An 11,196-nucleotide genomic window follows, 5' to 3' on the forward strand; every position below is an offset into this window, starting at 1 on the left:
TGAGTGGTTGGGAGCCAGCAGTCCCGGATTGTGAGAGGGATGTCCGACTGCTGGTTTAGGCCCAATCACTGTGGGGTCCCAGATTGGAGAGGGGGCAGGCTGGGCTGAGGGACACTCCCCCCCTCCCCCCCGACCCAGTGCATGAATTTCGTGCACCGGGCCCCTAGTATCTATATAAAGAGAAAGTATTTTTTCTTTGATCCAATACTGTGCAAGTTCTCAGGGCAACCCTCCCCGCCACCTCTACCCCCTAAACTAAATTGGGGAGTTACTTGGTAATGACACTTGGCTGAGTTTTCCTGGACATTGTTATTAGTGAAGGGGTTGGGTTGATGTTCTGAGGAGAGGTGTGGTGCATGGTCTTTGTTTCAGGAGTGATGACCATTCAAGTCTCAAATTTTACAAATTTTCACAGCTATACTCTGAGTCTTACCCTGTCAGCACATCTGAGGGTGGGAGCAGGTCTGAAGCAGCTGAGTTCTAATCCCTCTCTTGCTGTTTGACCTTGGGAAAGTCAGCCTGTCTAGGTCTCAGCTTCTTCTAGATTCCACCAAATTAAGGGCTTGTACCACACAGTTCTATATCCTTTCTCTGAATCTGAGTCCACAGGCCACTGAATGAATCACCTGTAGGATAAAGTTTACATCACTTTAAAGGGAGAGAAATAACTTTTTAGAAAAGTAGGGTATTTTTGAAGTCTAGAAATTCCTATATTATAATAAATTATTTTACAAATACCTTTCCTGTCTTATGAAATTTTAAATTCTTGAGGACAGAGACCATATTTTATTCCCTTTCCTGTTGCCCATATGAATATATAGTAAGTTCTTGATACATAATAAAGTCAGTTGATGAATATAAACTCAAACATAACCAAGATAAATGTCCCTACTATTTAAATACATTAAAACAATGAGTCTTAAAATTTTGTAAAATGGAAGAAAAGCTGTTATTAAATTGTTCTCTAAATTTGAAAATTAATATAACATATATAAGAACATCGTTAATGCTTTAAATTTTTACAGCATATCCACACTTGATGAACAGTGTTGCTTTCTTTATGTCTATGATAACTTTGATGACTTTCAAATCTACTTTTCCACCAAAGAGCACCGTAATAGGTGAGTTATACCTGGTTCAAACATTTGCAATCTAATTATGGTGAATCATTTTAAAAGGGCCTTTGTTGTGAAAAATACTTATTTGCTCTACTGCCTTTCCTGAAATTTTTACTTAAGGAAAATTATTTTTACAGCTTTATTGAGATATGATTCACATACCACATGAGTCAGACATTTAAAGTATGGATTTAATGTTCTTTTTAGTATATTTACAGTTTTGCAATAATCACCACATCTACTTTTAGAATATTTTCATCACTCACAAAAGAAACTCAATATTTGACAGTCACTCCCCATTTTTCCTTCAACCCCAGCCCTATGCAACCATTAATTTACTTTCTGTCTCTATAGATTTGCTTATTTTTGACATTTCATATAAATAAAATACAATATGTGGTCTTTTGTGACTGACTTCTTCCACTTAATATAAAATTTTCAAGTTCATCTGTGTTGTAGCATGTACCAGCACTTCATACGTTTCTGTGGCTGAAGAATATTCAATTGTATGGATAGACCACATTTAATTTATATGTTCATCAATTAAAGGCATTTGGGTTGTTTCCACTTTTGGGCTATTATTAATAATGCTGTTATGAACATTTGCATGTAAGTTTTTGTGTGGACATGCTTCATTTCTCTTGGAGCCAAATTTTAATTTGTTTGAGTCTTACAGTAACTCTAAAAAAAAGTTTATAATTAGTCAAATCACTTGTATGCAAATAAACAACTATCCAAATCTAGGAAGTGACTTATATGGCCCAGTAGGATTTTTGAGAAAGATTTATGCATAATAATTGATATTAAGCTTAATCTGTGTCAGCAGAATGATGAGGCCACCTTGTGCATTTCTTCTTACATCCCCTGTTAAAGACCTTATTTCCAACCATTAACTAGAGTGTCTACAACTTGAGAGTTGATGGTCCCACTGTCCTTAATAATGATTAAATCATCCCTGGACCACTGTAAAGAGTAGTCCACTACTAAAGAGTAGTCCAGGGACACTTTTGAAGAATTATCTGTTAGTGGAGTGACTCACAAATAAGTCCTGGGGGAAACATTGAGGGAACAAGGAGGAAAAACTTAATAGGGACATAGTAAAATTATGTACTTTTTCTAATGGGCTGTTATATAAAAGGGGGATTAATTCTAAGGAATCTGTGGATGAGACCCACATAAAAGAAGCCTTAGTTCAATATAAGTAAAGCATTTCTCATTGAGTTTTTCAAAGAATGAGGTGCCTTATGTAGTAATGACTTCTCTATCACTAGAGTGTTTAAGCATCAATTGGCTAGCCAGTTGGTGGGGATACTGGATAGAAGGGATTTAAGTATCATATCAGTATTTGAACTAGATTAGATAACCATTAAAGTATTATGTCAAATCAAGGAGTGGATTGATTGTTCCATGAACTTATAAAAGCTTGTTTTATATTTTATTGTAGTTTAATGTAAGATGGCTAAAGTAAAGTTAGGGAATAAAAGTGATCATAATTAGCAGCATCTTTGTGTCATTTGCTGTTGTAGATTTTGTTTTTTGGTCAAAGAGATGATAACAAATGAAGTGGACAATACAGTGGAGCTGGAGGAAGATACTGATGAGGACACCTTAGAGGTGAGTCACAGAAGACCTAGAACATGGAAAAAGTTATTTATTATATCTTTGATGCTTAAAGAAAATACTGTATTTTTTGTGAAAAAATTTTATATGTATATTTAAAAATATTTATGAACGAGCTAACCATCACTATCCATGGCTTTCAGAGATTAAGTTTAATGCATCTCTATAGAAAAACTCTCAGCCAGGATGTTTAAGAAAACTTTGGCATAGACTAGACTAAAATTTTCTGTTATACACAATCTCTGGAAAAGTTTTTTTCTAAGCCAGTTAATCATGTTTGTGAGATTACAACAAAAATGGTTGACCAACTAGAAGCAGACTTTTTCATTTATGCCTACAATGACTTTAGTTATAGCTACTTGCATATAATATATTAAATATAACGATTTTAAAATCATTTTTAAGAAAATAGGATCATCATAAGCTCTTTTGAACAGCACAGTTGTAGTACACCATTACACATATATTTAAATCTTGCTCAGTTATTCAGATTTTCCATTAATTCAGGTTCTCCCAATGATTACTATTTAATGGAATTTTATTATACTTTCAAATTACACTGAAATTAATTCCTTGAAGCTGCTTTCAGAAAAATATCAAAGGGGTAATTTTAATAATTGAGTCAGGTATTTGAATTCTTAGCTTAGAATCAATGTTTATTGTAGGAATGAACTAAGGGATGTACTTTGAAGGTAACAGATGTGGGACAGAGAAAGGTGTGTAATAGAAACCTTTTATGAAGCAGGTTGATGATGTCTGGTTTAATCAGACAGTAATGGGGACTCATTAGTAACCTTAATTGTCATGAGCACCCCTAGAAGTAGATGGGAAGAGACATGCATGCATGCTGTTCTCTGTACTTCCATAAGTTGGCACAGTAAAGCATAGGAAGCAACAGAAATAATCCGTTATTGCTTCTGCTTTACATAAGTATTGCTCAGCATAGAGTTCCATTTGTTTTAATCCTCAAGAAGAATCAACTAGAACAGCGGTCACCAACCTTTTGGACTTCACAGACCACCAGTGGTCAGCAGACCACCGGTTGGCGACTGCTCAACTAGAATGCAGCTGTGTACCAACTTTTGATGATAAATTTTGGGGAACAAAATAGCAGTCCTAATTATAGGTCAATTTGTACAGTATATGTAATGCTGGATTTATACATCCAAAGGGGGGGGGAGGAGGCCTAGCATATGTACTTTGTATTAAGACAAATTTGATTTTATTGACCTTCCCATTCTTTCTGGGCTATAGAAAGGTTTGTTTTCTAATAAGTTAATAAGGGATCATGCAGGAAAACACCTATTTCGGGTAGTTAACATGCTAAGAACCATTTTTAAATTGCAGCATTAAAATGGGGAGTAATCTCCAAAGGGTGAGCCAGCTAAGTTTCAAATGAGCCATATTTTTTAATTTCTTGGATTCTATTTCATAAAATCATGTTATGAATATATGGGTAACTGAGAATTCTACCCCTTTAAAATAAGTATTTAATTAAAAGAATATAACCTAAGAAATGTGACTTGCTTGGTACTGAACATTACTCATAAGTTTTTATTTTTTTAAATATATTTGTATTGATTTCAGAGAGGAAGGGAGAGGGAGAGAGAGATAGAAACACCAATGATGAGAAAGAATCATTGATCAGCTGCCTCCTGCAAGCCCCCTACTGAGGATCAAACCCTGACCAGGAGTAGAACCATGATTTCCTGGTTCATGGATCAAAGCTCAGCCACTGAGCCACACCAGCTGGGCTTCAGAAGTTTTTAAAAATTACAGTACAATGTTTGGGCTGTTATGGGACTTCTCCACAAGTGGTGTGCTTTTTAATCTTACTTTTCCTTCTTTAGTATGAGTATGACATTGATATGAATGGTAATCGACTTGTGCTGGGAAAAGGCTCATACGGGATCGTGTATTCTGGGAGAGACCTGAGTAAACAACTACAGATAGCCATCAAAGAAATCCCAGAGAAAGATTTCAGGCAAGTGGGGCAGACCTTCCACATTTCTTCAGTCATCACCTCCACAACTAAATCCCGTGTCCACCACCAATGGTGCAAAGGATTTAAGGATAAGAGCATCATGTCATCAAAAAATTTGCAATTCTTTAGTAATAAGGGTGATTTACTTTTGTTCTCTGCATATTATAAATAGATTGAGAGGAAACAAGAGGCATGGGGATTGCAGACATACTTTAAAAGAAAATTAGTTTTATTTCCACCCATCAACTAAGTCGACAGTTTTAAATTTTTACAGAATATGAAATGTAGTAAAAATTTAGCTTTTTGCAATACAGACTTATTTTATGCCCTGCCTTTCAACCCCACACATAGATTTAGGGTGTTGTTTTGTTTTTGTTTTTTTCATCACCAGTAATACTAACTCATTTCTTTTTTTATAACTTTTTAAAAAATCTTTATTGTTGAAAGTATTACATAGGTCCTCATTCCCCCCCCCCACCTCATTAACCTCTTCCAGCCTAACTCATTTCTTCACATTTTTTAGTCTAATTAAATGATTATTCCTTTTAAAATTTATTTCCCACCTAATTCTAAATAAGTACATTGCAGTGTTGACTATGAAGTGTTTTGAGGGGAAGGGGGATTGCTGCATGTACTGTCTCCTTCAACTGATTGCTATAGTTGTTTCAGCTTTTCATTGCTGATAGCTGTCCCTGGGATTCAGAGCTAGAAGGGACCTTAGAGACTGTTTGGTCCCATTTCCTAAATTTACAGCCTGAACTTATGATATTTGGCACTTTCTCTGTGCCAGATTCTGGGTTGACACTGGAGACTAAAAGGTTACTAAGATACTGTCCTTATCCCAGGGTTCTCCAAGTTTGGTAGGGAATACAAAAACCTGCCTGGAAGCTAGAGTGGCAAGGGTTATAAAAAAGGGTACATAGAGAGTTTGTAGAGCATAGGAAAGGCATGAATTACTTTTCCTGGGTGATTTGTGGCAAGTTTAAGAAAATAAATCATCTTTGAGGGATGACTAGGAGTTTGCTTGGTAGAAAAGGAGGCCAGAGCATTCTATGCTGAGGGAAGAACAGCGCTGTTAAGCACGGTGTATTCAGAGAACAACAAATTGTCTGTTGTTGTGACTTGAATATAGAAAGTGGGACAGTAAAGGGTTCTTGAGATGAGGCAAAAATTTTAAAAGATGTAGTCTGACCTGAGTTTGAAGGTTCTTTTGTGCCATGTTAAGCAATATGGTCTTTATGTGAACTTTGTGAAGGAAAATTAAACAATGAGATGTATGGTTTAGGAAGAGGGAGCATGGTGACTAGGGATAGAATAGACTTAAGAGGCCAGAAGCTGGGACAGGGAGGTCCATTAGGTGGCTTCTGCCATAGTCTAGAGCAGGGGTCCTCAAACTACGGCCCGTAGGCCACATGCGGCCCGCCGAAAACATTTATCCGGCCCACTGGGTGTTTTTGCTGCCGCTGTGTGCATAGGAATTTGTTCATAGTTTTTTTTAAACTATAGTCCGGCCCCTCCAACGGTCTGAGGGACAGTGAATTGGCCCCTTGTTTAAAAAGTTTGAGGACCCCTGGTCTAGAGTGAGTCTGCAGAATGAGACTAGAATGCTGAGGACAGAACCTTCTAGAACACCACCTTTCATGGGGGCTGGTGAGAGAGGCCAAGGATGGCTAAAGAGTTCAGGCCCTAACACACTAGTGATCATAACAACAGCAGCCATTTAATGAGTACCTATCACACAGCAGGGACTCCAATGAGTGTCTGAGAAATTTGACCCACTTTGGTCCCCAGCATCCCTGTGTGGCTGGTATTATTACCCCTAATTTACAAATGGGAAGCTGATTAGGCTCATGGGATCCAAGGGAGAAAAAGTTTCCAGAAAGAAGCGATGACCAATAGGGCAGGTACTGGTGATACAATGTGGACCCTAAGCCCCTGGGATTTGGCAGGTGACACTGACTTTGTTTTTCCTACTAGGAACTCCCAGTCTCTTCATGATGAAATAGCCCTGCACAAGAACCTCAAGCACCGCAATATCGTTCAGTACCTGGGCTCTATTTCTGAAAATGGCTACATTAAGATATTCATGGAGCAGGTGCCTGGGGGTGAGTAGTCGCTGGTCTTCTGGTCTCACACTCTGAAAATCACTGATGGGATATAATATGCATGTCATTATCCATCCTGCCATTTAAAGAATGACAGACCTCTCAGATGTGGAAAAGCATTTATTTCTCAGAGGAGTTGGATGCAACTTTCCATTGTCACAAACAGTCCATTTCTGGTTTCTTAATTCAATCATCAAATATTCATTGAGGGTCTACTGAGTGATGGAGACAGAGATGAGTAAAGCGTAGTCTCCAGTCTTAAGGCCTTCACAATCTAGGAGTTTAAAGGTGGTTTAAACAAGGCAGGACAGAGGTTTATTAAAATGACATTGTAAAATAACATGTTGACAGTGAAATCAACACCAGTGCTTTATCTACAAAATCCCCAAAAGCAGCAGTACGGTGCAAGACTATGAGTTCCTTGTGTCTGGAGGCAGATCGTCTTATTTGAATTGGTCTATCTGCAAGTTGTGTGACCTCAGGCAAATTCTTTACTTCTCTGTGCCCTCAGTTTTCTGATCGACTAAATGAAATATAAATTGTAGTAATAACAATTACTACAATAATTGGTGTGTAAATGTAAAACACACACATACACACACACACACACACACACACTAAAACCTGTAAAAAAATTTGTGAGGTTACTTGAGCCAAACTGTTGACAGTTGCCAGGAAGCAGAATCTCAACGTATTGAGATAGTGCTCCAGAAAATGGCGATTTTTCACCTTGTTTTAATATATTTTGTTGATTTCTGAGAGGAAGGGAGAAGGAGAGATAGAAACATGAATGATGAGAGAGAATCATTGATTGGCTGCCTCCTGCATGCCTCCTAGGGAATCAAGCCTTCAACATAACATAGGCATGTGCTCCTGACCAAAATAGAACCTGGGACCACTCAGTCCGCAGACCAATGCTCTATCCACTGAGCCAAACTGGCTAGGGCTCACCTTGTTTTATACATTACAGTCAAAGGAGGAGACATAAGTGGGTTACATAAAATCCATTGGTGATAGATTAGGGAGGTGGGAGAAAGCAAAGTGGGGAAACCTCTGGGATTGGATAAATAGTAAAATGATAGACACATGCTTCTTTACACAGATGGGTGTAAGGGAGTTAACAGTCAACAATTAATATGATAAAAATAACAATGAGGGGATCTGAGGTCTCAGTCATGGCGCCAGGGCTGTGCCCTGAGGGGTCCAGAAAAAGAGAAATTAAAGTTAACCTGACATTTCACAGGTAAGTTATCTTAGATGCAAAAAGATAATAGGCTCAGTAAAGATCTTAGTTGATCTTTGTCGGGGAAGATACTGGCCTAGGACATGACTACCCACTATAAACTGCTTTTTAATTAAAGGTTTTCATTTCAGACCATCCTTTGTGGTTACTTTAGGTCTTTTGAGTTTGCAAGGCTGCCACGCCACACAGGCCTTTCCTGAGTTAGTCAGGTTAGCATGTGGCCCCTTTTCGTCCACAGGTGTGGTAATAAGTATTAGAGTAATATTGACCCTCTCTTAGTGAGGGTTTGGATGGACTGAATGAGAAAATGTATGTAAAGCTCTTAAAATGAAATGGTGTGTGGCAGAGAGGAAGAACTCAGTATGTCTTCATTTAATTAAAAAATTAATAATAATGATAATTATAATCTTGATACAAATGTAATAACTTCAGTTACAAATCTGTATTTACTCATTCAACTAACAAGTATTAATAGCCTACTATTATAATAGGAGCCTAACTTATGTATATTAAGAGCCAGACAGTGGGCTTGATTTTGAGGATTACATTAAGGAGAAATAAAGTTTCCTCTTCCCTCAGGTTACTCATAGTCTAACAGAAAATATATCAGTTGCTATTCACGTTAATTAATATTCTAGGTATGAGGTTTAAGAATGACAATAGATGTATACATCCCCTTTTGCCGATGGGGAAACTGAGGCATAGCAAGGTGTTCCCCACCACCACCACCACAGCTCTGGATAAAGAGGCGGAGGGTGGGGGAGCCAAGGCTGGCTGATGCCTAAGGGCCTGCACAATGACCTTTGAAAATAAAGTGAAGGGAGGTTTACTTTGAGCAGGGGTCCTCAAACTATGGCCCGCGGGCCACATGCAAATACAAATATTGTATTTGTTCCCGTTTTGTTTTTTTACTTCAAAATAAGATAGGTGCAGTGTGCATAGGAATTTGTTCATAGTTTTTTTTAAAACTATAGTCTGGCCCTCCAACGGTCTGAGGGACAGTGAACTGGCCCACCCTGTTTAAAAAGTTTGAGGACCCCTGACTTTGGGCCTAAAGGTTTAATGTTTAATAGTATAATTGCATGGGGTTGCTCAGATGGCACTGTCCCTATGACCTGGCATTGGGGACTTCTCATAATGAGGATGGAGAGACTCAGCCTCCTCTGATCCTGGTCCCTGTCGCCCTAAAAAGCCCCTCCCTCTGGTCCTGTCCACCTCTGAACTCAGGGTGAGGGGTAAGATGTGGCTTTGATCCAAGCTGAGTGGCTGAGACATATATCCAGGATCTACAGCAGCCGTGGGCAAACTACAGCCCGTGGGCCGAATCCGGCCCGTTTGAAATGAATAAAACTAAAAAAAAAAAGACCATACCCTTTTATGTAATGATGTTTACTTTGAATTTATATTAGTTCACATGAACACTCCATCCATGCTTTTGTTCCAGCCCTCCGGTCCAGTTTAAGAACCCATTGTGGCCCTCGAGTCAAAAAGTTTGCCCACCCCTCATCCACAGTGTTGGGCCAGCCATCCCAAGGTCACAGAGCAACTGTTGTGCTCTTCTTCTGACTTTGTACGGCTGATCAGAGCTAAACCCAAAGGTGGCCCCCCAGAATTTCCAAGGTCACAAAGGGGTTCCACTCTCCACCTCCTCCGGTCAGGCTGATGTGCTGATTCACTTCTAGTTCCTTCTCTGGCTGCAGTTCTCACTCATTTGGAAACAGGCAACAGATGGAGGAAAAGGCATTGCATTTAGCCCAGCTACAAAAATTTTGGTGTGAGTGCTTATATTAGGATCGAAACATCACCGGAATTTATTTCCCTGCACTCTTGAACTTAATCTTCGTCACCCTGATGAGCTTTCTGCTGTGTCCATTTCCAGGAAGCCTTTCTTCTCTTTTGAAATCAAACTGGGGGCCGATAAAGGAGTCCACCATCAAGGTTTACACTAAGCAGATCCTGGAAGGTCTGAACTATCTCCACCAAAACCAGATTGTGCACAGAGACATAAAGGTATTTGCTTGTCTGAGCCAAAGAGGTCTTGTAAATGCATCTCAGATCACTGTTTCTTAAGGTCCAAATCTGTTTTGCTTTCGGTTTTTTTGAAATCTGTCTTTAAGCATTTGTTCTTTCTTTTCTACAGGGTGATAATATTCTGGTGAATACCTATAGTGGAGTGGTGAAAATCTCTGATTTTGGAACCTCTGCACGTCTTGTAGGAGTGAATGCATGTACAGAGATTTTTGCTGGTAATCAGAGCTTGGCTTGTGGGCAATTGATAATTGAAGTGAATGGTGTATTGTCTCAGATTTCAAGTTGTTTGAACTTTGTCAAAATGATGCACTTAGCCAGCTACTGTGGCAACAAGATTGCCTTACTTTCTTCTTTGCCTTCAAATGTTGGGTCAATGTAGTGCTCTGAGGTTTCTGAGGGTTTCTAAGCAATTGGCAAAATGGTGGCATCTCTTTCAAGTTTAGCAGCACGTAATTTGGAATCATGGATAATTCTGAACAGTATTCCTCAGATAACTAAGTAGGATATCTTATTGGTCTGTCATAGAAATAGCCTGTTACTGAGTGAATTCTGGTACCTCATGCTTTGATAGGACTACGTTTCCAAGGACAGGAATATGGTACGCTAAGTGGATTTGAGGAATTGGAGCTTCTTTTCCAAGTGTTAGTGATGGATCATTTAAGTGTTGAGAGGGACTGGGTTCACAGAGTGGTCTAAAATTGCCAGATAGCTTTCCATTCACAAGACCAATGAGTAGAATGGTGCTCAAACACTACCTATAGCCATAGCCGGTTTGGCTCAGTGGATATAGCATCAGCCCCAGGACTGAAAGTTCCCAGGTTTGATTCTGGTCAAGGACACATACCTCAGTTGCAGGCTTGATCCTCTGGCCCTGTTTGAAGTGCATGTGGGAGGTGAACAATCACTGAATCTCTCTCACATTGATGTTTCTCTCTTTGTGTCTTCCCCTCTCCCTAACACTCTCTAAAAATCAATGGGAAAATATTCTCAGGTAAGGATTAACAAAAATCCTACATAATAAAAGAGAAACATGGTAATTAGAGTACGTCCGCTACCCTTCCCATTGGCTAATCAGCGAGATATGAAAATTAAATG

At 38.9% G+C, this 11,196-nt stretch overlaps 1 protein-coding gene across 1 annotated transcript in view; it reads left to right on the plus strand.

The window, feature by feature from the left end:
• MAP3K15 (mitogen-activated protein kinase kinase kinase 15) overlaps positions 1-11,196 on the plus strand; it is a 76,250-nt gene that overhangs the window by 41,342 nt on the left and 23,712 nt on the right. The window contains exons 13-18 of the mRNA XM_006765134.2: positions 1,026-1,121; positions 2,645-2,732; positions 4,589-4,722; positions 6,700-6,827; positions 9,950-10,080; positions 10,211-10,316. Of these exons, the coding sequence (XP_006765197.1) occupies positions 1,026-1,121; positions 2,645-2,732; positions 4,589-4,722; positions 6,700-6,827; positions 9,950-10,080; positions 10,211-10,316 (683 nt within the window). The remainder of the gene's footprint in view (positions 1-1,025; positions 1,122-2,644; positions 2,733-4,588; positions 4,723-6,699; positions 6,828-9,949; positions 10,081-10,210; positions 10,317-11,196) is intronic.

This window comes from Myotis davidii, unplaced genomic scaffold (genome assembly GCF_000327345.1).
Source record: "Myotis davidii unplaced genomic scaffold, ASM32734v1 scaffold161, whole genome shotgun sequence".
NCBI classification, from domain to species: Eukaryota; Metazoa; Chordata; class Mammalia; order Chiroptera; family Vespertilionidae; genus Myotis; species Myotis davidii.